The sequence below is a fragment of the Corythoichthys intestinalis genome, chromosome 16 (genome assembly GCF_030265065.1).
Source record: "Corythoichthys intestinalis isolate RoL2023-P3 chromosome 16, ASM3026506v1, whole genome shotgun sequence".
NCBI classification, from domain to species: domain Eukaryota; kingdom Metazoa; phylum Chordata; class Actinopteri; order Syngnathiformes; family Syngnathidae; genus Corythoichthys; species Corythoichthys intestinalis.
In genome coordinates this window covers 31,158,684-31,186,486 of record NC_080410.1, presented here as the reverse complement: position 1 = coordinate 31,186,486, position 27,803 = coordinate 31,158,684, and the positions used below count along the sequence as shown (strand labels likewise).

Genomic DNA, 27,803 nt, shown 5'->3' with positions numbered 1-27,803 from the left:
TTCCTCATGCAGACGTGAAGACTACAGTAGTTCTAATAAATACGAACTTTAAAATACTTTTGGTCGAAATTGAAGCGTATTTCACAACACTTAATATGATACAGAATACAAAATGCAAGTCTCTTCTAAAATCCTATGCAAAATTGTTTGGTATGTAACATGCTTTTTTAAAAAAATATATATTTTTTATTTATATTTGTGTGTCTTACTATGTGAGAGGAAATATTGTTGATAGGGATTTTTTTCTAGGTGAGCGGGTTTTTCTGTATTACTTTTGTTTGATATGTATATTTATACAGTGGGGAGAACAAGTATTTGATACACTGCCAATGGGTTTTCCCATTGACTGTGTATTTAATTCTGTGATTGACTCCATCCCCCAGTGGAATATTTGAACTAATGAAAGAATACAAAGGACAGAATGACCAAGCCGTTAATAAGATTCTTTTCTTAAATAATATAGATCATTTAGGTAAGAAATGTACAAAAAAAACATATAAGGGGATCGATAGTTATAGGAAAATTGTACCTCGTGGGAAATTCTTTTGGAATGCACAGTTTGATCATTTAAAATGGAAAATGGCTTGTTCCTTTTAAACTGCATTTGAAGGTTTTACATAATATATACCCGTCTAACGTGTACTTGTCTCGTTTTAAGGACATTGACAACAAATGTACATTTTTTAATACTGAACCTGAAAGCGTGACTGATTTGTTTTATGGTTGCCCCATTAGTGCAAACTTTTGGACGGATCTTCAAAAATATATTTTATGTCAAACCATTTTTTCAAAACGCAAATCCAAACTTTAAAATTTTTTGGGTTGAATTTGGATCATATTTCACATCACTTGATATGATACAAAATGATAAGTGCAAGTCTACTCTAGAAGCTCGTGCAAAATTGTTTAGCTTATAATATATTTTGTTTCCTCTTGAATTTTTATTAATTTTTTTTTGTATGTCTTACAATGTAAACATGTTGAGAAAGTTATATTCTGTGTGAACTAGTTGCGTTGTATTATTGTCTGTTATTTGCATGTTTTTTATTGTTCAATAAAATAAAAATTTTTTTTAAAAGACTCATTCTAATTAGCAAAAAACAAGTACTGGCGTAAACTGATGACAATGTATGGCAGAAAACACGGACAAGTCTGAAAAAGCCGTTTCTGCTCTTGCACCCCTCTTTAAAGTAAACTGTATTTTAAGCCAAAAGAACTGTTGTGTTTGATAAAACAATATGTCTATATGGTGCAATAGCAGATTTAGGGTGCATTAAGCCCCCAAACTATTTTTAATTTGTCCGTTTTAGCCTGGAAACTTCCGTTTACAGATGTCGCGTAACCGCTTTTGTTTCAACCCAGCCATAAGAAGAAGCTCAGTAATTATATTCATTATTACAAATTAGGGCTGTCAAACGATTAAAATTTTTAATCGAGTTAATTACAGCTTAAAAATTAATTAATCGTAATTAATCGCAATTAATCGCAATTCAAACCATCTATAAAATATGCCATATTTTTCTGTAAATTATTGTTGGAATGGAAAGATAAGACAAGATGGATATATACATTCAACATACGGTACATAAGGACTGTATTTGTTTATTATAACAATAAATCAACAAGATGGCATTAACATTATTAACATTCTGTTAAAGTGATCCATGGATAGAAAGACTTGTAGTTCTTAAAAGATTAATATTAGTACAAGTTATAGAAATGTTATATTAAAACGCCTCTTAATGTTTTCGTTTTAATAAAATTTGTAGAATTTTCAATCAAAAAATAAACTAGTAGCCCTATTCTGTCCTCAATGTGTGTGAGTACACAAATTGACAGATAGCGAACATAAGTTCCAAAAAGAAATCAGACAGTGTGGCAAAGTTGCATGGGCTTTACTGAAGTCATCTCTTTTTGACAGGAGCACGTTTCTTGTATTTTTGTAAAACTGAAAATAACAAGGCAATGTGTCAATAACTTGCATAAATCACAAAATAACATAAAATGTACACACACGTGTCCATTTGAGCAGTAGCACTAGCCAATTAGCTCACAAGCATCTAACAATGTAACTGCATTTCACCATATATGTGAACAAATTCAAATACACATCATCAATAACTATCTAATGCTCATGAATATAAACAAAGGAGGAATATAACTCACAAGCGATGCATTATTAGACACAAACAGTGTGATGGGGCTATGAGAACTGCCACTGAATACTGGATGCGGACGTTAGCTGGTCTGAAGAGCACTGTCTATTAGGCTACGTTCATACTACAGGTCTTAATGCACGAATCCGATTTTTTGTCATATCCGTTTTTTTGGCGTGCCCTTTCAGACTGACTTTGTCCATTGAAACCGTTCAAGTATTACGCTTGCGCACTAATTCGGAGTCGGACACGCGCTGAGCATGAAGACCCGCACGCGCAGAAGCATCAAAACAAATGACACACGTCATCCGTCATTCCAGGGATATCATATTTTGCTTTTCAAAAGGAGGACACAAATAACAGACATAAATAATCCTCGTTTAGGCTTATATTCAAAGTTTATATGGATCGATAGCATGCACGCACTGTCCCTGCATGTCACACACACATATGCGCAGTTTGCCCCGACTCTCGGCCGTGTAGGCAATGTTGAAATATTGCTCACTTGGAGCAAAGAGAAAACTGAGCATTCTCAGGTTTATCCTCAACCCATTTTTATTTTTTATGACTGTTGTCAAGCCCAGCCCTTCCCCAAAAGCCGTCTTCACTGCAAGCTAGGCGCTAATAACGCACAGCGGCACCGCTACGGTAAGCGTCTCTCTCGCTATCTGATGACGTAATTGCTGCATGAAATCCGATTTGGGAGAGTGGACAGTACAGACCGCCGCAACAGTCTGGAAAAATGTGGCCCAGATTGGATTTGAACCACATACGAAAGTGACCCAGATCGGATTTGAAATGGTCCAGTTCTATGCGACTTGTCACGTTCAGACCGTCAAGTTAATGCCTCACTCGAGTCGGAAAAACACGAAAAAATCGGATTCGTGCATTAAGACCTGTAGTATGAACGTAGCCTTAGTGTGAGTTCGCATCGACATATAATCACATCAGAAAAGCGCGCCGAAACCCAAATAATCAGCTGCACTGAATCGCCAGCAGAGGGCGACATTACGCCACATAACATATGCAAGTCACACCCAAGCGCCAGCAGAGGGCGGAAAAACTCCATAAAACACAATTAACAAGTTGGCCTTTCACTGTACTGACATTTAAATCTGTCTGAGCGGGCCTAGTGCGTTAATTGCGTCAAATATTTTAACGTGATTAAAAAATTAATTAACGCCCGTTAACGCGATAATTTTGACAGCCCTATTACAAATGTCTGTCATTTTTAGCTTAGAATCATTAAGTGATATCTAATATTTAGTTTATACAAAAAACGACTTTGAAATATTATTCACTCGCATATCTTAAACTTTTAAACAAATTACGTCACAATGAAAAAAAAATGGTGTCTGTAAAAAGGTCACGTATATCTACCTCATAAATATCACTTAATTGTATTTTTTCGTTACTGTCGCATTTTCCCCAATATTTTAGATGATAAATAATCGATCCAAACAAAGAAAAATTGGAAAAATTGGGAAAAAAAACGTTGAAAAGGTGTCTCAGTGTCTGCGATTTCTGCATCACAACCCATGTTTCACCCATAAAATTCCCTAAAAATCCGGCTGTGGCCATTCACAGCTGTGTCTTCACACGCGGTGATACATGCTACATGAAGTTTTTGCATCGAAAAGAAGTAAGTGCGCGATAATATCTCGTTTTAAAATGCCCTCCTGTTCAAAATGTTTCTTTCCCCCAGAAAATTGAGATTTTAAGCTTTCCAATGATGTGTCACACATGTGTATAGGACAATTTTGATTTTGGCCAAATTGGGGGTCTCAGAGCAGAACTTCAAGTCACCTGAATGTTTTCTGCCATATGATGTTTTTTTCGCTGAAGTCTCAGGTTAAAAATTCTATATCATTTTTACATGTTAAACTGTATATGTTTTTTTTTAATTACGTATTTTATTTTGGGGCCCCTGAGTGACCCTTAATTTATTTTACTTTACATTCACATATTTCTTTTTTATTTAAATCATTGTCTGATTAAATATTATGTTCTACTTGATAAATACTTAAAAACTAGAATATATTAAATATTTCAAATATATATTATTTCCTTTTTTGCACGAAAGGACCCCCCCCCCCCCCCCCCCATTTGTCTTCGCAGAGAATCGTTTGACCCCTGCTTTGGCGCACTCAAGGCTACACTACGTACGTGCCCTGAAGTGGGAAATTAAAATCTAACATTATTATAAACTCTAAACATTGCAAGTCGTCAAAAATGGGAAAGAAAAGAAAAAGGAAAAAGAGATGAAGCTCACTGAGGTGAACGAGAAAAAAATGATGAAGGGGAAAAGAAAGAAAGGGGGACAAGAAACCAGAGAATTACTGTAAATAGGGCTAGAGTGGACGGTTATGTCGGTAAGTGAACAACAGCCGCTAACACTGAACGTTTACATTCGTGATCACAGTGACCAAAAGCCATCCTCTGTTTAACAAATGATAGTGGAAGGTTTTCAAGTTGGCCCTTGCATCCTGTGATTTTTCTAAAACTCATGGCATACAACAAGATACAGTGCCTTGCAAAAGTATTCGGCCCCCTTGAACCTTGCAACCTTTCGCCACATTTCAGGCTTCAAACATAAAGATATACAATTTTAATTTTTTGTCAAGAATCAACAACAAGTGGGACACAATCGTGAAGTGGAACAAAATTTATTGGATAATTTAAACTTTTTTAACAAATAAAAAACTGAAAAGTGGGGCGTGCAATATTATTCGGCCCCCTTGCGTTAATACTTTGTAGCGCCACCTTTTGCTCCAATTACAGCTGCAAGTCGCTTGGGGTATGTTTATCAGTTTTGCACATCGAGAGACTGACATTCTTGCCCATTCTTCCTTGCAAAACAGCTCGAGCTCAGTGAGGTTGGATGGAGAGTGTTTGTGAACAGCAGTCTTCAGCTCTTTCCACAGATTCTCGATTGGATTCAGGTCTGGACTTTGACTTGGCCATTCTAACACCTGGATACGTTTATTTTTGAACCATTCCATTGTAGATTTGGCTTTATGTTTTGGATCATTGTCCTGTTGGAAGATAAATCCCCATCCCAGTTTCAGGTCTTGTGCAGATACCAACAGGTTTTCTTCCAGAATGTTCCTGTATTTGGCTGCATCCATCTTCCCATCAATTTTAACCATCTTCCCTGTCCCTGCTGAAGAAAAGCAGGCCCAAACCATGATGCTGCCACCACCATGTTTGACAGTGGGGATGGTGTGTTCAGGGTGATGAGCTGTGTTGCTTTTACGCCTACATATCGTTTTGCATTGTGGCCAAAAAGTTCAATTTTGGTTTCATCTGACCAGAGCACCTTCTTCCACATGTTTGGTGTGTCTCCCAGGTGGCTTGTGGCAAACTTTAAACGAGACTTTTTATGGATATCTTTGAGAAATGGCTTTCTTCTTGCCACTCTTCCATAAAGGCCAGATTTGTGCAGTGTACGGCTGACTGTTGTCCTATGGACAGACTCTCCCACCTCAGCTGTAGATCTCTGCAGTTCATCCAGAGTGATCATGGGCCTTTTGGCTGCATCTCTGATCAGTTTTCTCCTTGTTTGAGAAGAAAGTTTGGAAGGACGGCCGGGTCTTGGTAGATTTGCTGTGGTCTGATGCTCCTTCCATTTCAATATGATGGCTTGCACAGTGCTCCTTGAGATGTTTAAAGCTTGGGAAATCTTTTTGTATCCAAATCCGGCTTTAAACTTCTCCACAACAGTATCTCGGACCTGCCTGGTGTGTTCCTTGGTTTTCATAATGCTCTCTGCACTTTAAACAGAACCCTGAGACTATCACAGAGCAGGTACATTTATACGGAGACTTGATTACACACAGGTGGATTCTATTTATCATCATCGGTCATTTAGGACAACATTGGATCATTCAGAGATCCTCACTGAACTTCTGGAGTGAGTTTGCTGCACTGAAAGTAAAGGGGCCGAATAATATTGCACACCCCACTTTTCAGTTTTTTATTTGTTAAAAAATTATCCAATAAATGTTGTTCCACTTCACGATTGTGTCCCACTTGTTGTTGATTCTTGACAAAAAAATTAAATTTCATATCTTTATGTTTGAAGCCTGAAATGTGGCGAAAGGTTGCAAGATCCAAGGGGGCCGAATACTTTTGCAAGGCACTGTATAAGATGGAGTGTCTGAGGTTTGTATGTATTTTTTGTCTTCATGATGTTCTATCCAAAAAATGGTTGCTTTTCGTGCTTCATTTTCAAAAGAAGTTGAGAATTACATCATGTGTAAGACCAAATTCGCTTGTGTTCGATGGGAAAACAATTACTGTACTGTATTTGAGTCCAGAAATGGAAAAAAACGTATACAAACCTTTATACAGTGATCCCTAGCTACTTTGAGCTTGAAACTTGTGCCATAAGTCCATCGCGGATTTTTTTTCAAGTAAAAAAATAATTAAATAAATACAAATGAGCTGCCCCGATCCGATCACTTACTCTCCCTTTACTGTCATGCTCATTTTCTGGAGTTGCTTATTAAAGTTAACGATGATTGACAGACTTTAAGTTTTGATCTTGCCACAGACGCTTGGAAGCCGAAACGTCAAAGCGCTGGATGCCTCAATCATCGCTTAGCTTGTTAAACAGTTTAAACAGTTGCTGTGCAACTCATTGTGAGTAGCTTGAGCATATTTGAATGGGCTCACCCAATGAAACATTTGAAATGACAAACATTTTTCAACTTTATTCTTGTTTTAAAATTATTCGGTGGGACAGTAACATGTTTAAAACCTATCATAATTATTACATTTGAAGTGCTTAAAAACCATTCATTAAAATATATATATAAATACAAGTTTTTTTTAAATTATATTTTGGGCAAAAAAGTGAAAAAATCATGTCTTATATGTGTCTCTTTTCAATGCTAAATCTGAAAAAATACATTGAACACTCAAAAAACTACTTTGCGGTTTTTCACTTATTGCGGCGGGTTCTGGTCTGGTCCCCATTAACTGCGAAAAACGAGGGATCGCTGTATTTTACTTGGAAAACAAATCTGAACATGTTTGAATAAAAAGAAAGTTGAGATCGAAAACTGTTTGTTTTTATTAGAAATTTGGAGGTTTTTTTTTTTTTTTTTTTTTTTTTTTCGGGTGAGGGCGTTGTGGTGGAGAAGAGCTATGTTCACATCTTCTTGCCAAGACGTCTAGAATAATGTGAACAATATTCAAGCTGGACATAATAAGCAATGAGGAATATTTTACAGGTTACACAAATAGTATTCAGAAAAGGTGCAATGTGACATCAATCCAGCAGAGGACACTATTAGTCACTTCATTTTACATGCTTTTCATATTTATCATAAACTTGACAGTCACAAAATTTCTTTCCCGCTGCCTTAACACCCGTCGCACCACCGCTGGCGGGGGGCGGGGCGTCACACGCAGCCCACGTCATCGGTCAGGGAACGCGACGTCATCGCTCCCGCGTGGGTCGTCGCTGGTCGTGTCCGGTTGAGCCGTCAGACTGCTCCTAGGGGGCGCAAAAACACACACCGAGCTCATGTGACTTCTTTTTACAGTTCAGCTATATGAATTCAAATTTGATTAGTAAGTCTTTTGTCAATACTCCAAACACCTCTTCCTCAAATATTTGCACCTGCAAAAGTAATTGGCTCTTGAAGTACCACTATAATAACCAACATTCATTACAGATGTACAGTAGGCCCAAGTGTTCTCCATAACTGACGACCAGATTACACTCCTAAAGTTGCAATATTATAGGAAATATGTGATTTTTCAAAAATAAGCAACCTTGAGCGTTCACTCTTTGAGCTTCTTCTTTTCGCTGTTTTGGAGTTTTTCAGCGATCTTGCGCTCATGTCCGGCAGGATTGTGCCTGTTGGTGTTTTCGCTGGCCTCCTTCTTGGTACGGCCCTTGCGCGAAGCCCCCTCTGATGATGTCATCATGGCCAGAGCAACCGGAAGAAACACAACAGGTACAGTCAGGTTGATCTCATGAATATAATACCACGAACAGAGTGTTTAAATGGATAGTTTTATCGTCGTAAAAATGTGCGTTCAACATTTAGAATAATTGCTCTTTCAATTCTGAAGGGACAAATAGAATTATTTTGTAAATCACAGGTGTCAAACTCAAGGCCCGGAGGCCAGATTAGGCCCGCCACATAATTTGTATGGCCCGCAAAAGCATATCATGTGCGTCAACTTCATGTTTTTTGCCAAAATAAAATTCAAATAAAATTTCTGTAGTCCTCAATGGAATATTGAGGACTACTGAAAGCAGACAATATTTACTCCACCCGTCCAATTTTTAATGTAAAAAATTTAAGGGAATTTTTGCTATTGATCAGCTAAAAAAAAGGTTTTGGACAATTTTTAAGGTCAACAATATCTCTTAAACAAATAATCAACTATCATAGTAGCTGTTGTTGTCGATTAGTCAATAAATTATGGAAGTCCTGGTTAACAGATAAAATGGCCCTCTGAAGGAAACTAAAACTACGATGAGTTTGGCAACCCTGCCTTACAATAAAACATAACCGAATGATCACTGTCAGCCACTCCTAGTCAAAATAGATTGGACGCCTTTGGCTGTCGATGGCACTGAAAAAAGATCAACCGACCGTGCAAATGGATCTGCCGAGTACTACCTGTGTACTTGTCGCTGAGGTTGTAGTACTCGTATTGGTCATAGTACTGCTCCTCGAAGTTGCTGGGCTTCAAGTTGTTGACGTCGACGTGACTCATGGCGACCGTTTGTTCCTTCTCGGACAAAATACAAAAACTCTCTCGCTGTGGTTGTGTCTGCACACTGGTGGAAGCTCCCCTTTTATGGGACCTCCGAGTTCCCTCCTCCTCCCTTGCGCTGACCTTGTTTTTATGGAAAGTTTCAGACTCCTCCTGCTATTGCATCATTTTCACTTCTCCAAAAACATGCGAGAAAGCGACCATCTGATGAATCCACTTTAACTTCAGTCCTCACGTGAGGCCTTTAGTCTTTCCCAGCTTCGGCCTTGAGCTTCTAACCTCTGCACTCTGACCTTGTTGAAACTGGATGGAACCAGTTACAGACCTTACGTACACGTGTGTCAACCCAGAATTGGTGGACAATTTAAATCACATCTTATCATTTTACAGAGCCCACACATAGAAACTACTAAAACAGTTTTTGAGTAAATGTACTTGTTTTGAGACCATATCTACGAAAAAGTAAGAGGAAAAAATGCCTGACAGTAATTTTCAAAATGACAATTAAGTCTGGAATAGCCCCGAAAATGCCTTTTTTCTTTAGCCTGGCTTACATTTAACCCTGTTTATGTGATGAATCCAAATATTGTAAATCGCGAATAAATCATGTAATAAAAATATTGTCATTGATCTGTACGTTGAGTTACTCAAGCTTTTGATAATTCATTACCTATTACCGTATTGGCCCCAATATAAGACGGGCCTGATTATAAGACGACCCCCTCTTTTTCAAGACTCAAGTTTGAAAAAAAGACTTTTGAACACCGAATTAATTTTTATACAGAAAACAATTACAGTACATCCGAAACAAACGATTATAACAATATATTTGAAAGAAAAAGCATGTTATTTTGCCTCATTCAAATCCTAATATCTGAACATTTAAATATGTAAACTAAAGTACAATCACATTCGTAAATGAATGGCTTCTGGCTTTTGAAATGTAAATAAACCATGAGGGTATATAAAAAGATACAAATAAAATATAAAATAAAATTTAAAGTGTAAATAAATATTGTGATAAAACAACAATATTGCAATAACTGCATTAACCATCAAAGTGAAGTCTAACTGTAACTGTAGTCTTGAAACAAATCTGAATAAGGAAAAACATTGCAATAAAATAATGCAAACTGGTTAAACTAAAAAGAGTAGCTGAGATCTGTCACGACACAACATGGCTTCAATGATTTCTGGCGCCATCTAGCGTCATGAATGGGGAGAGTAGCTGAGGTCTGTCATGACACAACATCACTTCAATGATATCTGGCGCCATCTAGCGTCGTGAATGGGTATAATGTCTAGACCGCGAATATAAGACGACCCCCTCTTTTTCAGTTTTATTTCAATGCAAAAAACACAGTCTTATATTCGGGCCAATACGGTAATGCTTAGTATGTAGCAGAAAACTAGAGAAGTGAAGACTTATTTTTCAAAAATAGTGAAGCCAAAATGTCCTCCAATTGTGAAATGACCCCTTCTGCTTTTTAATACAATCTGACGCACAGACTGATTCACTTTCACTCTTGTTATTGTGTATTTGACTCACATAAAGCTTTTTGTGTGTCTTTTGGAAGGGCATTCAAGTGTCAGGTGCTTGATAAAAACGTGCGTGACCTAATTTTTCTGTCTTTATCTGACCACCGCTTCGCAATGACCCACAACTTGAACTTATCAGTTTAAAAATAAAAACAGGCCAAGGTCGTTGACACAAAACACACAGAAATGCATGACGACACAACATGCACGTGTGTATTATGTTCCAAATCTTTGGGAAATGTGTGTTTCAGTTCTCCTGCCATCATATTAGACTCTAATGTTCTGGTGGGAGTGTGTTTGCGTACTCTGCCGGTCTTTTTAAAGAAGCAGGTCAAAGAAGATAATGAAAGATAAAAAACGCTTACAGCTGCAATCTTTGGTACTTTAGTCAGTTTGAAAAGCAAATAGTAAAAATACACTCACACTGTTTGTGTGTAAAGTAGAAACAACATAAATATTCAAACATAGGCCGACAAAGTTTGTCCATTCGCATGTCGGTCAGGATCCACTCATGATCGGTCACCAGATAAATACATTTGAACAAACAGAACGGTCACTAGATCACGTCAGGGCACTGACTGAGTTGACCAACAATGTATTGGTTGTTACTAAAGACAAAATAAAAATGTCAGGTGATGACAGGATGCATACTGACAAACAATAGATTGTCACCAGCCAGTGTCATGACACGAATGGACAAACTACAGAATAGTTAAGGGTTCATATCAGACAACTGGACTCCAGTCATAAAGACTCGAGTCGGAAATTTGATGACTCGCAACTCGACTCGGACTTGAAGAAAAAAAAATGCAGACTCGGACTTGACTCGCTTGAGCCGGGAGGGTCCGAGACCCGAGACTCAACTCGACTTGTGAGGCAAAAACTCGAGACTCAACTCGACTCAACTCGTGAGACAATGACTCGAGACTTGACAAGCTGACTCGAAAAACTTGGATCGTAGATTGATTCCCACCTGCAGGGACCCGCTTGGTCATCTTGGTTGCTCTCGCCACGCCCTCACTGAACATCATAGCAATCAAACGAGTGCAGATCAAGACAGCAGACGCATCAAGGCAAGTTCAGCAGTGCCAGTCCCCAATGTGACTAATTTTAAATTAAATGTGAAACAAATTCATTAAAAATGTATTAAAGAGCAGCACTTTTTGTTGCAAATTCTTCTAAATGTTTCCTTTCTGTCAAACAGACAATTTTATTCTTGTAATGTAGTCTTTCCTATAGGGGTGCACTATATCCATTTTTTGAAACCGATACCGATATCGATAACTTCTTGCACCTCAAAGCCGATACCGATATCGATAATAAATATATAATTTTTAAAATGTATAATGTATAGTTTTTGAACACCTGAAGGTTTAAAAAAAAAAAAAAAAAAAATCTAGTGGTGGATTCAATATAGATTTGCCTTTGATCTCACCAGATTTTTCATAATGACATGAACAAAACTGTGTTTCACTTCTGCACTGCCCGACAGCCAGCTAAGAATGAATGCACATCCATAAACCACAAGGCTTGGTCTTTTCTTGCTTTTAATATTGTGAAAGTACAACAGAAAAATACACATATTCAATACTCAATATACAACAAACTGCACAATACACTTATATACACAACTATTATATGTATAGCAAAGCACACTAGCTTGAGCTACTAAAGCAACAAATTATGAATTTCTGTACATATGACCCTTCACCACAGAAGTAAACATATATTGCACATCCATATGTTTTAGTAAACATAAAATACTTACAGACATATATTTCCGAGGCGGAAACGTAACAGAAAGCATTCACGATTGTCAATGCTACCGCTAAACACCGCAATGTGTAGGTGAATGAACCAAACTACTGTAACAAAAAATAGATGCAGCAAATTATTTTGACCAGCAGATGGCAACAATGCCCCGCAAATGGTTAACTGATTTCCCATACTATTGTGTAAACTGTAAAGCCAGCACAGTACATATTATCGGTCCTATTAATAATGTTAGTGGATTTATCGGGATGATGTCATAATTCCTATCATCGAACCGATAATTATCGGACCAATAATTATCGTGCACCAGTACTTTACTATATGCCTTGGTCTGAAGAATGAAACCAAAGACGTAGGTTGGCATAGGGACATAACACAACCAACTTTTCAGGATGCTCAAATGTTCCCCACCAACTTTTAAGCAACCTTATTTGCATTATGTAATGAGGTCAGTTATATAGGTAATTTAGATTGTCTTACCATATGTTGTAAGGATTGCCCCTACCATTATTAGCGGAATTATTTTCATCATACTTACTAGTACATGTACCTCTTTTCACTCGCTGAATGTGCCGGTCCATTTTTCCCCCTTAAATGCACATTTGATTGACTTAAAATATTTTTATTTATTTTCTACAATATTTAAAAATATTTTTATTTGCAGCCTATGTAGACATTTTTTCAGATAGTCATAAATTAATCATAATCAAGGTTCAAAGTTTTCATTTTTGTTGAGTTCGGCTGTACTTGTGGACAAAAGCAGTAGTGTTTTACCTGAGGGAATACTCAATTTTTATTCATTTTTGTTTTATGCAGACTAAGACGTTTTTTCAGTTATATTTAACCTATTTATTCAGACAGACACTGCTGAGTGCTCTGAAGACAAATTTTTAAGCCCAAAAAATTATTTTTTGCATTCCTGGATATCTAAGAGATTATTAGCAACTTTGTATTTATTATGTTTGGTAATATCATTTAAGACATTCTTAAATATTGCAATTTAATCTTACAATTTTTAATAAAGTTTTCAACATAGACTTCATAATGTAATTGACGGGGCACTGGGCGCGGGGCCAATAAATAGGGGGCCTGCATTGTTGGCGAGGCCGCCAAAGCTGACCGAGAGGAATCACAAACAAAGAGCTTTTTTCGTTGAAAATTCTGGTGAATAAATGCTTAAATCCCTAAATTCTTTATAGATATGGACGTAAAACAGTCTCGATTCTTGTTTAAAAGCAAAAAAAAAAAAAAGTGTGCAGGAGGATTTATTTAACGTAAATATGTTGAATGTGCGGCTTGTCTTTAAGTTCACTGTGGCGCCACCTTAAGACAACAAAGAGCTTTTTACTTTGAAATTCTTGTGAATAAATGCTTAAATCCCTGAATTCTTTATAGATATGGACGTAAAACAGTCTCGATTCTTGTTTAAAAGCAAAAAAAAAAAAAAGTGTGCAGGAGGATTTATTTAACGTAAATATGTTGAATGTGCGGCTTGTCTTTAAGTTCACTGTGGCGCCACCTTAAGACAACAAAGAGCTTTTTCCTTTGAAATTCTTGTGAATAAATGCTTAAATCCCTGAATTCTTTATAGATATGGATGTAAAACAGTCTCGATTATTGGTTAAAAGCAAAAAAAAGTGCAGGTAGCATTTATTTCCTGTAAATATTACGAACTATGATGCCAATGCTTTGGCGGCTAATTTCTCAAATTTTTTTTCACAATGTTTCAAAATGCATGCATGGTACGACAAAAATAATAATTACCTTGAATCCTTGAACAAATCACTCCAGAGACAATCCTTCCCGTTTGTATGTGATACAGCTTTCTTACTTTTTGAACGGAAATTCACCGTTAGTTCGCTGTGTGTGTTTGTGAATAGCTCCTCTTGATATGGGCGGCCCCCTGCTTGTAGGAGTTGCGCAGTGCATGGCCGAGCTGACCTGTCAATAATGATGATGTCTATGGTTTTCAAAATGTTTCTTGAATAGTTTTTGAAAACAAAGGTTTGACTCGAACGGTGTATCACCTGAACTGATACATGTGAAAGTTAGTATAAGTCAATACAGATTTATTTTGCATTGATTATTTAGCCTATCAATTAATTTGGTTCATATTCGTGAGAAATGTAGTACTGACCCCCCACTCACCCAATCTGTTTGGTCTGATTAATGTCCCGTCCCCAGCAAAAAGTCTACATGCAGGTGAAGGCCTTGCTTAACCTGTGATTCGACTTGACCCGACTCGATAACCTTTTGACTTCACATGACTCGTCTTTACAACCTTGTGACTCAGCTCGACTCGACATGACCTCGAGATTCGACTCGACTCAACATAACCTTATGACTCGACTCGACTTGCCCACAACAAGTAAGACTCGGGATTTACTTGAGACTCGGATCATAGTGACTCGAGCAATTGTCTGGCACAACAAGCAATAAAACAACTGATTGGTCTCCAGGCAAACATATCTGACACATTTACTGCCAGGTCCAACATATGGTATTTTCAGAGTATGAGGTGTTGTAGTTGGTAGTGTCTGAAAATATACAGTTGAAAACACCCTTTAACTTATTGGCTGCCACCAATGGCAATACGTAGATGTACAATCCCATTTTCATCCATCCATCAATGGATTTTTATTCCATGGTTTTTATTTTACTCCTTCAGTGCCACTGATGATAATGTAGCTTTTTTCATTCTTTTGCTGTGAATTTAAAGTGCATGTGACACGAAAAAGCATGTTTATTTCATAATACACGCGGTATTTTATGCTCCTGAATGATATGGACCGCTTGGATGTGTGTGGAAGCGATCGCTATATTTATTTAGTGTTTTTTAATCCCGCGCCATGAAAATAAGTGACTTCTGGCTTCGGTCTTGCATTGAGGAGGAGGGTGCTGTGACGTGTACGGGTGAAGGCGTCTTCTTCACTAAACAGCCGTACTGTTGTGTATGAGGACGAAGGATTCATCTGATTTTGCGGATTAATACGTTTATTTTTCGCATCACGCCAGCCAAACGGCTGCAGAAAAATCTTGCTTTATGAGGGAGAGGCGTGTGCGCCTATTTGGAGTTTCAAAAGGTTCCCATTCACCGTGGATATTGGCCAAAACAAGCCCTACTGTGGACTTAAGAGGAAGTGAGTAAACATCTTATTTTGTATTATGTCAAATACGAATACAGCGATTACAAAGTAAACACTGCAAACTTTCTTTAAATAAAGGACTACTTACGTTTGATCATTGATAGGCATATAAAAAGCTCTCCTCATGCTCATTAGCTTCACGTTAGCTCAGTACTTCTCAAATGGTGGGGCGCGCCCCCCCAGGGGGGCGCAGAGCGATGCCAGGGGGGGCGCGAGTGACCTCGGGGAACATGTTTTTTTTTTTTTTTTTTGCCGTACTAGAATAAAGTGTACTTGCACATCCACTCCGTGGGTGGCAGTGGCGCTCTCATTTTCAAAGTGCGTGCAGTATTTTTGAAGTAAGCAAGAGCACACGGAAGAGACTCATGCAGAGCTGGACTCACGCAGCGACACACTGTCTTCTTCGGTTCTCACGTGTCCGGCCGAGAAGTGCCGTTTTCGGCTTGGGATCGTCATGACCACCGCCCTCACCTACGGTTCTCCCTCGGCCGCCGAGAATGCGCTTTTTTCGGGCCGTTTGCCTTTGACTTTTAATATAGTGGGAAATGAGGAAAGACCACTGTTTACTGAGTCTAAAAATGATTATAGCGGAGAAGCCAAATCAGTTAGGACGCCACTTAAAGACGTTAGACCTCAATCTCATTGATAAGCCGCTTGATTGTTTTTCAGCGAAAATGTGCCGAATATTGCCAATTGTCACAATCGTCCCGCTTTGTCAGTGTTATATCAGTAAACCAGTGAGCACTGTGGTGAATCAGCGAAAATACAAACATTCCTTCTATCCAAAGACCTTTTTCCCCCCTTCTATTCAGTTTTGTTTTTTTTCGGTCAAATTTTTTGGCATGTTGTCCTGAAGAGTAAATGTTTCTAATCAATTTGAATTTGTTATTATTTACTGATTTTATTACATTTTATTTTTCAGTATCAAATGGTCAAAAATGTACCTTGAGTGAATTTTTACAGTTTGGATGTGACTTTTTTTTTTTTTTTTTTTTTTTTAACTTCAGGCAAATTGATGCGCGTTAAGTCTTTTCTGTTACAAGCAACACAATGTTAAAAAAGTTATACTTTATTATAAGTTGATCTATGTTACTTTTTTTCTTTAATAGAAAAAAAAGGACACAATGTTAGGCTGAGGCGTACTTATAATAGTAATATAGACGAATGATACTATTTACAGTGGCGGCAGAGAGTTGGGGGGGGGGCGCGAAACATTTACGTCTTGCTTGGGGGGGGCGTAACAGAAAATAATTGAGAAGCACTGCGTTAGCTGCACAACAACTACAGCCGCCCTCCTCCGGGGAACGAACTGTAAATTGCTCTCCGCCGGGCGGTTTGCTGATCCGCAAAGACAATCGACAATCCAGTCGTCATGTCAAATAATCCGGGCTAGTTATGTGTGATTTTCTGCTTCGAAGACTTTAAAACATCACTCGGTTCAGGTTAGCATGTCGGCTAGCTGTCACGCCTCTTGGTTTGTTTACATTCTCTGAAGCCGGGGAAGGGAAATGACATATGTCCGATTTAGGTGTCATAAAATATCGTTCGGGAGGTGCAACAGTAAAGGTGAAGTCGACAGTTTTGACCATTATGGAGTAATTTTGCCATGTCGTCCTGGATAAGTGCATTTTTCTTATTTCATATTCCATTTAGCACAAGACTGTTATTTGTCATGACCATGCCATTTATTCAGCAATTGGGGAAAATACTTGGATAAAAAGAATATCCTGTAAAAATATTGAAGTAAAGAGACAGAAACAATGACATTTTGCTGCTCTCTTCGTCGCGTTTTCCTCGTTGTGAATAGTTCCCCCTCGACGGGCTGACTGGTCCTTCTCAAGCCATTTATTTAGCAATTGGGGAAAAATACTTGGATAAAAAGAATATCCTGTAAAAATATTGGAATAGAGAGACTGAAACAATGACATTTTGCGGCTCTCTTCGTCGCGTTTCTCTCGTTCTGAATAATTCCCCCTCAATGGGCTGGATAGTAAAACCGATGAGCCCAGTCTCCCGCTGACGTCATCCACCTGTTGGGGACGCTACAGCTTTATAATGGTAGGCGTGGCTAACCGGCAGATTAAAAGACTAATTTCTCGTCATCTGCGCTTTGCTAAATTGTTGTATATAGTCGAATCGTCTCAAAATATGATTCTAATTCACATAATAACGCTATTTAAGATTTTTTTTTCTCCTGTCGTATGCTCTTTAAATGAGTTTATCACGCGTATGTGTCTAATCCAGACATGTCCAAAGTCCGGCCCGGGGGCCAAATGCAGCCCTTGGTCAAATCTCATCCGGCCCCCAGCCTCTGTCATAAAATCAAGAACGTCTAGCCCGCACACAGACTTAATAAATTGGTCAGCAGTACTGCTACCAGCATATGAAGTAGCTTACACACTAAATGCTGCTCCTCATTTACCCACTAAAAGGCAGCGGCACTCTAAGCAACATTACCCCGTGTGACACTTTACTCCCAATTTTCTAAAATGGCGACAATCAACAAAAAAAAGAAAGTTGACTGCGACGGCCGACGCTAGGTGGAAATTGGACTATTTCTTCACTAAAATATGCAACAACTGTGTCTGCCTCATTTGCAAAGAGACAGTCGCTGTTTTTAAAGAGTTCAATGTGAGGCGATATTACCAAACGAGACACGCTAACATGTTTGACAAGATTGCAGGGAAGATACATAGCGAGAAATTGAGGCAACTTGAAGCAAGTTTAATTTTACAGCACTAGTATTTCACAAGAGCCCGAGAGTTGAAAGAGAACGCCACAAAGGCTAGTTGCGGGATTATTGAAATTATTAATTTTAAAAAAATAATAAAGCAAATGTGACACACGGCATAGCTTGCTAAAATTTGCATAAATATATTGTTCTACGTAAAGGACGTCAGCCAAGGTCGGCCTCCCACATTTTTACCACACCAAATCTGGCCCCCTTTGCAAAAAGTTTGGACACCCCTGGTCTAATCCATTTGAACAGTGAGCATGTCAGCAAGTGAACATTTGTTCATTCGCTGACAGTTCTCCTACTTCAAATGCTACCTAGCAGTCAATTAGTTAACAAGGACTGGTCGCAAGTCAGCGACTGATCCCAAATACAGTATAGTCAAACATTCCGTATCTGAGCACCTCCATACGTGCTTGCTACTAATTTCCAGCAGGGGACGGTGTGGCCCACACACTGCCACTGGTGTACCAGTGACGTCTGGACGCCTGAAGAAGAAGTCGACACCTGGGAGCGTCTGAGCTAACGTACCGACCGGCAAATATAGGCAACATTTGAAAGGTTCTATCATTTCTCTTTGTCCCTTTCACGCGTTTGTGTTGAAATTCAACTCATGTCGGTAGGGGTGTAAATTCATTACCTTGTAAATGCACATTTCTGGGATTTTGTCTTTGTTTTGGCGGCGTAATTTTCGCTCGACCCTAGCATAATAATCGCTGAAAGACAACTGTCATAATTTTTTTTATTACGGACAGTAGACACTGCAGCGGAAAACGATTTAAAAAATCTACACTAAAGACCTTTAATCCTTTATAGGGGAAGGGACTATATTTAACTTAAATATTGGCTACTAGTATTTAATAAAAATATTCATCATTATTGTATTTATATACAATATAAATACATTTATAAATTATATATAAATAAGAGTATAAGTAAATAAAATCAATAAAAATAAACACTGATTACAGCCCTATCACAATAAAGACTTTTTATTCCATTCTATGTAACATTCTAAAGTAGACATTTTTCCCCCTCTGTATTTAACTCTCAATTGCATGCCATTGACGGCGATAGATGTCCAATACATTTAAACTGGAAAGGCTGACCCTCAAGTCTACAGATGTAAATTAGCATTTTCTTGCTACAATCTGGCATATTTATATCTTTTTAGATGTTCACCAATGTGCACTGTCCCTATTAAATAAATAAATAAATAAGTCACTTTTCAGTGCCATGGACGGCACTAGACGATAAATAATTTTGATCGGGAGGGACAAATGAACGAATGTCAAAATGGCTTGGATGTGTGGCGCCGACAGTGGAAGCCAATGAGTTAAATGAATCCCCTGTAAGGGTTAACAAAAATAATTATTATTTGTGCATTAAAACATTTTAAAAAAACAATTCGCAAAATTGAAACATTTATTCCACTCATTACAGATTTTGTTTGGTGTCGAAATGTTATTAAAGTTCATAAAATTGCACAGCGATACTGTCCCCGCCTCCAACAACATGCACAATTATTTGTGCATTGAAACATTTAAAAAAAAAAAAAAAAAAAAAAACGAAAAATTTAAACATTTATTCCACTTGTTACAGATTTTGTTTGGTGTCGAAATGTTATTAAAGTTCACAAAATTGCACAGCGATACTGTCCCTGCCTCCAACAACATTTTTAATGACAGTATGTTCATTTGTATTCAGTTAACATCTGTCTAACATGTCGGCGGATACCAAGATCGCTGAGCTGCTCACCGAACTCCACCAGCTCATCAAACACACACAGGTCAGCTCACGTGAGGATGTCTCAATGTGTATCCTGAGGTGACGTGATAAAATACGTTTATTCAGGAAGAGCGGTCGCGGAGTGAACACAACTTGCTCAATATCCACAAAACTCACGAGAGGATGCAGACAGAGAACAAAAGTCAGTAGACTGGATTGACTGGTTTCCTAGTGATTGACACTGTGTTGATTGATGACAGCGTACACTTGTCATCCCGCAGCGTCGCCGTACTACCGCACCAAGCTGAGAGGACTGTACACCACTGCAAAGGCCGACGCTGAAGCAGAATGCGGGTTGGTCTGTGGCCGTGGCGTGTGAATGTGGAATATGTTATCATGGTGATGGTATGAAGTGTGCTAGCGCCATGGTGGATTGTGTAATGCCAAATAGTACTGTATGTGTGTGACAGGTTTTTTATGCTTGTTAACATGGTATTTAGAGCTGCAATGATTTATCACAGATTAATTAAATGAAGCGATAACTATTTTGATAGTTAAGTCATCGTTTAAAGAGACATTGTTTACCTCATTGTCCAAATCCTCGGTTTTAACGCTTGATAATATTTTTCAATTCAAAAAGACAAAATACATTATTATTCTATGTATTTCTATTTTTTGAAAAATGTAATATTTTAATAAAGAAAAACGCTTGTATATACGTAAATATTTTTTATTTCTTTTCAAAGGGAAAAAAAAATAAAAAATTCTGATTTCTGTAGTCCTAGATGACAGCAGATGATTATCTTTGTAATGGATCAAAATGAGATATTTACAAACATCTGCTGTTGGAAAAATTAGTTTGTAAATAACCGGATGTATATATAAAACAGTTATTCAACATATTGCAAAAACTCAGTGATTAGTCGACTGTAGGGCTGCAGCTGTCGATTATTTAGGTAATTGATTAATCGATCGATTAGTTAGCTCGAATAATCGGATTACAAATTTATAATGCGTTGCAGAATAAATTTTAAGAACTGTAAAATAATCAAACCTGTGTTTATGCTTGCAATAACATTTATTTTGGCTTGCTAAGACTGCACTTGCAAAAGAGCATGAAAAGCAATACAAAATAAAATTCCTGAGTGCTTATTCAAACTATGCAGAATTGCACTTTCATTTCACAAGAGCAATAAACAGAGACGGGCCCGATCACGTCATTTTCAAAGTATTGGAATCGGCAAAAAAATATCGGACATGCCTTTTTTAAATATATATATATATATATATATATATATATATATATATATATTTTTTTTTTTTTTTTTTAATTAAATCGTTTTCTAATTGTATTTAACGTTACAGACATAATGTGTTACACTCTTCCAGAGTCTTTAGTCTAAGCTTAAGGTAGGGTTATCAAATTTATCACTTTAACGGCGAGAATCAATGTTTTTTACATTTATCACGTTGCAGTATTTAACGCATGCGCTGCACGACCCACTCACGCATTGTCGCGTTCAATCTATAATGGCGGCATTTTACCCATACAATATATAGAGCTAAAAGGCAGCATAAAATGAGTAGAGTGAATTTTGGCAGCCTTGGGAGCCTTTTTTAAAATGGCTAAAGCCTTACAATCCCTCTCCCAACGATTAGAATAATCGTGGGAAGCAATGTGGGGAAGAAAGGTAATAGTTGATCTTTTTTTTAACACCCTATGTTATTTCCCAACGCAGAGAAGATATATCAATTGGTACCACGACACACAGTCATGGTTGCACTTCCCATCATGCATTTGGGCAGAAGTTAAATGGCTACAGTATCATTTACTGAAAGCTCAACAAATACACTAGATGGCAATATTTAGTCACAATATAAAAAGTCACATTTAGCCTTTAAGAATTACAAGTCTTTCTATCCGTGGATCCCTCTCACAGAAAGAATGTTAATAATGTAAATGCCATCTTGAGGATTTATTGTCATAATAAACAAATACAGTACTTATGTACTGTATGTTGAATGTATACAGGACTGTCTCAGATAATTAGAATATTGTGATAAAGTTCTTTACTTTCTGTAATGCAATTAAAAAAACAAAAATGTCATACATTCTGGATTCATTACACATCAACTGAACTATTTCAAGCCTTTTATTATTTTAATATTGCTGAATTTGGCTTACAGCTTAAGAAAACTCAAAAATCCTATCTCAAAATATTAGAATATCATGAAAAAGTATACAAGTAGGCTATTCAACTAATCACCTGAATCATCTAATTAACTCGAAACACCTGCGAGGGTTTCCTGAGCCTTAAAAACACTCAGCTTGGTTCAGTAAACTAAATCACAAGTATGGGGAAGACTGCTGATCTGACTGCTGTCCAGAGGACCATCATTGATACCCTCCATCAGGAGGGTAAGACACAAAAAGAAATTTCTCAAAGAGCAGGCTGTTCACAGAGTGTAGTTTCAAAGCATATCCACAAAAAGTCTGTTGGAAGGGAAAAATGTGGCCGGAAACGCTGCACAACCAAGAGAGATGACCGCAGCCTTAACAAAATTGTGAAGAAGAGCCGCTTCCAGAATTTGGGGGAGCTTCAAAGACAGTGGGCTGAAGCTGGAGTCCAGGTATCAAAAGCCACAGTTCACAGACGTGTCCGGGAAATGGGCTACAATAGCCGTATTCCCATGGTCAAGCCACTTCTGAACTCAAGACAACGGAAGAAGCGTCTGACTTGGGCTATGGAGAAGACGCACTGGACAGTTGCAGAGTGGTCCAAAGTCCTCTTTTCAGACGAAAGCAAGTTTTGCATTTCATTTGGAAGTCAAGGCGCCAGAGTCTGGAGAAAGGCTGGAGAGGAGCAAAATCCAAGTTGCTTGAAATCCAGTGTGAAGTTCCCACAGTCAGCAATGGTTTGGGGAGCCATGTCAGCTGCTGGTGTTGGTCCACTGTGTTTCATCAAGTCCAGAGTAAATGCAACTGTGTACCAAGAGATTTGAGCGCTACATGCTTCCATCTGCTGAAAAGCTCTATGGAGATGAGGATTTCATTTTCCAGCATGATCTGGCACCTGCCCACAGTGCCAAAACCACCAGTAACTGGTGCACTGACCATGGCATCACTGTCCTTGATTGGCCTGCTAATTCCCCTGACCTGAACCCCATCGAGAATTTGTGGGGTATAGTTAAGAAGAAGATGAAAGACACCAGACCTACAAATGCAAATGAGCTGAAGGCCGCTATCGAAGCATCCTGGGCATCAATAACACCTCAGCAATGCCACAGGCTGATTGCCTCCATGCCACGCCGGATTGATGGAGTAATCCGTGCAAAAGGATTCCCAACCAAGTACTGAGTGCATCAATGGACATTTTCAAATGTTTGATTTAGTTTTGCTGTTATAAAATTATTTTTTTACTTGGTCTGAGGAAGTATTCTAATTTTTTGATATAGGATTTTTGAGGTTTCTTAAGCTGTAAACCAAAATCAGCAATATTCAAATAATAAAAGGCTTGAAATAGTTCAGTTGATGTGTAATGAATCCAGAATGTATGACATTTTTGTTTTTTTAATTGCATTACAGAGAGTAAAGAACTTTATCACAATATTCTAATTTCCTGAGACAGTCCTGTATATTCGTCCGAGTTTTATTCATTTTTTTTCTTAATGCATTGCCAAAATGTATATGATCGGGAAAAATTATCAGCAATGATTGGAATTGAATCGGGAGCAAAAAAAAAGCAATCGGATCGGGAAATATCGAGATCGGCAGATAATCAATACGATCGGGATCGGATCGGGAGCAAAAAAACATGATCGGAACAACCCTAGCAATAAATGCATTTAAAACTAAATTAAAATACCTGTGCTTAGCCTCAAACGGTACAAAAAAGATCTACGTGCGACAAAAGAACAATTGGTTAACTTGCATAGGAAAAGTCCTCGAGCTTAAATGCTATAAAACGCTGATGTTGATGATAACAAAGGTCCCAACAAATCGTTAAAACACATATTCCCACAAAAAAACAGCTAAATATACTTATAAACTAAATTACGAATGCATAAAAAACAGCTCAAACAAAAACATACTTTATGTTGGTCTTAACAGGGAGCAGCTGGATTCAGCCATATTAGACGCATTCTAGCATATTCACTTTTGCCACTTGAGGGCAGTGTATACCACCCAAATCAAAACAAACCATTACAACGTCACTCTAATTAAACAAAGCAGTAAAATTTTATTCGAAGTTTTTTTTCTAATCGAATTGAGTTAATCGATTAATCGTTGCAGCACTAGTCGACTATCAAAATAATGGCAGCCCCTAGTGCCAATAGATGACTCCAACCTGCTGTCCTGGCAATAATTAACTTTGTGTATCGCAGTTCAGCGCTAACCGCCGTGCTCTTTGTATGTCTGTGATACTCAGGATCCTCCGTCGCGCTTTGGACAAAATCGCTGAGATCAAGTCCTTATTGGAGGAGCGAAGAATCGGTGTGTATGCAATCGCCGCCCTAAGGCGTCTCCTGCCGCTCAACACACCGTTTGTCCATTGCAGCCGCAAAGATGGCAGGAGTTTACAGCGACAGCGACCCGCCCAGGAAGACCATGCGTCGCGGCGTCCTCATGACGCTTCTCCAACAGTCGGCCATGACGCTTCCGCTGTGGATCGGCAAGCCAGGCGAGAGGTACTGCTAGCGACACGCTCTTTTTCTACATGTCATTTCCTTGGATTTCACTTAAAGGGTATGTAGCGGCAAAGGGGGTGTGAGACATCAATAGAACCGTTATGTGCCAAGATAACAAATATTGATAAAGTTAACAAAAAAAATCAATCACATTAATGAGCAATTATCGAAAATAGATCGGAAATGACGAACATTTCCGAAAGTGTTCCGGAAACAGCCGAATGGGGCGGGGACGTCACGACAAGTGAATGAAAGTCGAGGCGGAGCCAGGTGACATTGTTTTTTATCGACGAAAGAGTAGCGTTCGGGTTTGGTTGACCAAAACATCACTAGAATGGTTCAAAACTGCTGTGCTATGCGGTGTACAAATAGCTATTTATCGGAATATAGTATCCATGAGTTCCTGAACGCGAAAAAAAAAGCTGGACTACGCTGACAATGGGTAAAGTTCGTCCGTGCAAAGAGGGCTAATTTTCTAGACACAGCCTCTGGCACGGTTTTCTATGGTGCGCATTTTCCACCTGAAAGCTTCTCGAACTATGGACAAGTGAAATCGGGTTTTGCTAAAAGATTGCTGCTCAAAGGAGATGCGGTGCCGACCATACACGCGCAGCCACCTAAATGTCCCGAGATATCAAGAAAGAAGACGATGACTGGCAAAGGAGGCTAAGGCTAAGCAAAGGAGGGGAGCATCCAAGCTTGAAATGGCCAGAGTGAGTACTCTTTTATAATAAAAAATGTCACGCATTGGATACAGGACTGGACACATGTATAAATTATCGTTCGTAAAATATATAGAACAAATCCTCTGATCCCATTCATATTTGTGTCTGTTGGCAGAGCGAAAAGCTATGATAGCCCAATAAATGATAATTATTCTATGCATTCCTTTATTTTGCAGTCACGGTGTATCAGCTTCACAAAAAGAAATGCAAAACAAATCATTGGTGTTTCCCACACGATCTGCTGCCGATGTTTCATCAGTGTCATTGCTCCCCTCAATGATCGTTTCATTACGCTGCATTGGTGTTCGTTTGGGCTCAAATTGGTAACCTAAAACACCGATTAAAGCTTCGTAACGCTACTCGTCACCATTAGATGAACATTCGTTACGTCCTTCTACGTCGGATTCGTCGCTGAAACTAGAAACGAAATTGTCTGCCATCATCGCCGCCATTCAGTATTAAAGCACTGAGCCTTTTACTTGTTGAAGAAACACCCCTCACTGTCAATTCTGAATTCTCTTTTATTGACAACAAGGGGTGTTTCTTCATGAGGGAACCTGGAATATGTGCAGGACGAACACAATGCATCAGCTTAAACAGCTCAAAACACCCCTAATTCTCCCCTCACTAGAAGGAATTATATTGATGCAGACAGGCGCTGCCCCCTAGTGGCCGGTGGCACTCTCTTCACTTGCCGTGACGTCACGCACACAATCTGCCAGATCTCGGGCGCCGGTCGTTTTAGCTTGACAATCGAGCCAAATTTCTCTCATTTTCTTGTGTGTAATTACACGAAGTAGCATGATATGAATACAAAAGGCATGCGTTTATGGATAAATGATGGAATATTAACATTTTCCCAGGGCATGACATACCCTTTAACTGATAGTACACGAGAACTGAGTGCATGACAGTTGAGTTTTACTTGAACTCAGATAGTTGCGCAAAACATGTAGCCAGACAGTATAGCAATACTCACAGGCATATCTTCTATTGTACATCTACTGCTGTCAGTGGAACGAAAACATCATTCAATGGCAGTTTTGATCGAGATAATGTGTGAGGAATACCTAATAAGGTGGTGTCTATGGGTGTTTGCAGCCCACCGCCTCTGTGCGGGGCCACACCTGCAAGCGGCGACTACGTGGCAAAGCAGGGGGACAAGGTGGCGGCCAGGGTGAAGGCAGTGGATGGGGACGAGCAGTGGATCTTGGCTGAGGTGGTCAGCTACAGCCATGCAACTAACAAGTAAGGCAACCACTGCTTTTGGCTTGGGATCCAAAGAATACAGTATAAGATTGATTCATTTGCTCTGATGTTCAACTAATAATATTATCTATCCTGTTTCAGGTACGAGGTGGACGACATCGACGAAGAGGGCAAGGAGTGAGTATGCACAACGCAGTGAGCGGGTTGTCAGCCATGTCAGACGCTAAAATAGCTTCCTGTTCATCAGGCGCCATACGCTGAGCAGACGTCGTATAATCCCGCTACCGCAGTGGAAGGCCAACCCTGAGACGGATCCCGAGGCACTCTTTGGAAAAGACCAGCTGGTGCTCGCCCTCTACCCGCAAACCACATGTTTCTACCGCGCTCTTATACACGCTCCACCGCATAGGGTCAGTGTACTCCTAAAAAAAAAATTTTTTTTGAGGGGGGGCAGATTTTTTAGCACACATTTCACCAAAATATATAGATAATACCAAGCAATGTTGATGTCAAATGATTAATGTTTTTGTCTTTGTCTTGTGATGTGGTGTTTGCGCAGCCCCAGGACGACTACTCGGTGCTGTTCGAGGATACCTCATACGCCGACGGCTACTCGCCGCCGCTCAATGTGGCGCAACGATACGTCGTCGCCTGCAAAGAGAACAAAAAGAAGTAAAAATAACAAATCAAACGCCGCATTTGTTGGACGAACTAGAACGAGGAAAGATCGTTTGATGTCCGACACGTCCCATGAGTTTCGAGCTTCAAGCCACACCTGGTGGTTGATAAATGAACTGCAACCTCTCAAGGAAGATTTTTTTTCTTTATCAATATCCCTGTGAAATGTGTGTTCATGAAATATTTGTAAAAGATTGAAAATAATAATAAATATTGTATTGAATTGTTTTCCCATGATTATTTTTACTCTCCTACTTGACATTAACTCTAAAAGACCCATAAAACTAAAGAGAAGGTAATGTGGTCAAACGCTAAAGTGTTGCTATGAACAGAGTGTTAACTCAATGCTAATGTGAAACCCTTGGATATATTTCTTGAACCTTTAGCTTCATTAAGGCAAATATTAGAAACTATAAATATGAAAAAAAAATTCATCCTAAAATCCTAACTATCAAAAAACCAATAGTAAAATATTTGACAACCTTTTATAAGAAAAAAATATTCAAATGCGTCGTAATGTATCGGTCCCTTGCCCTTCCCAACATGGCCGCCGCATAGACACGTCGGTTAGCCAGGCAACTACAACGCGCGTGGCGTTCTCAATTTTTCAATTTTTTTCAAATAGGAAATAAAATTTGTGGGTCCGTGAAGAAGGAACGGTTGTTCATTTTTCTTTGAATTGCTG

At 38.7% G+C, this 27,803-nt stretch overlaps 2 protein-coding genes across 4 annotated transcripts; one reads left to right on the top strand and one right to left on the bottom strand.

The window, feature by feature from the left end:
* Positions 1–7,240: 7,240 nt before the first annotated feature.
* nupr1b (nuclear protein 1b) lies at positions 7,241–8,968 on the bottom strand. The gene is made up of 3 exons (XM_057860957.1): positions 8,801–8,968; positions 7,941–8,080; positions 7,241–7,659 (listed from the first exon to the last, which is right to left on the bottom strand). The coding sequence occupies exons 1-2, from the start codon at positions 8,895–8,897 to the stop codon at positions 7,950–7,952; spliced, it is 228 nt and encodes a 75-aa protein (XP_057716940.1). The 5' UTR covers positions 8,898–8,968; the 3' UTR covers positions 7,241–7,659; positions 7,941–7,949.
* Positions 8,969–15,768: 6,800 nt separating this feature from the next.
* Positions 15,769–27,319, top strand: sgf29 (SAGA complex associated factor 29). Of its 3 annotated transcripts, none has more exons than XM_057860949.1 (11): positions 15,769–15,831; positions 18,523–18,708; positions 19,797–19,878; positions 19,944–20,019; positions 20,099–20,171; positions 24,248–24,312; positions 24,377–24,506; positions 26,333–26,479; positions 26,582–26,617; positions 26,688–26,850; positions 27,000–27,319. In XM_057860949.1, the coding sequence occupies exons 3-11, from the start codon at positions 19,813–19,815 to the stop codon at positions 27,114–27,116; spliced, it is 873 nt and encodes a 290-aa protein (XP_057716932.1). In that variant the 5' UTR covers positions 15,769–15,831; positions 18,523–18,708; positions 19,797–19,812; the 3' UTR covers positions 27,117–27,319. The 3 variants fall into 3 exon arrangements, with proteins under 3 accessions (XP_057716932.1, XP_057716929.1, XP_057716930.1); XM_057860946.1 differs by having other exon boundaries at positions 15,773–15,831; positions 18,523–18,650; positions 27,000–27,317; XM_057860947.1 differs by lacking the exon at positions 15,769–15,831 and having other exon boundaries at positions 18,520–18,650; positions 27,000–27,317.
* Positions 27,320–27,803: the final 484 nt, after the last annotated feature.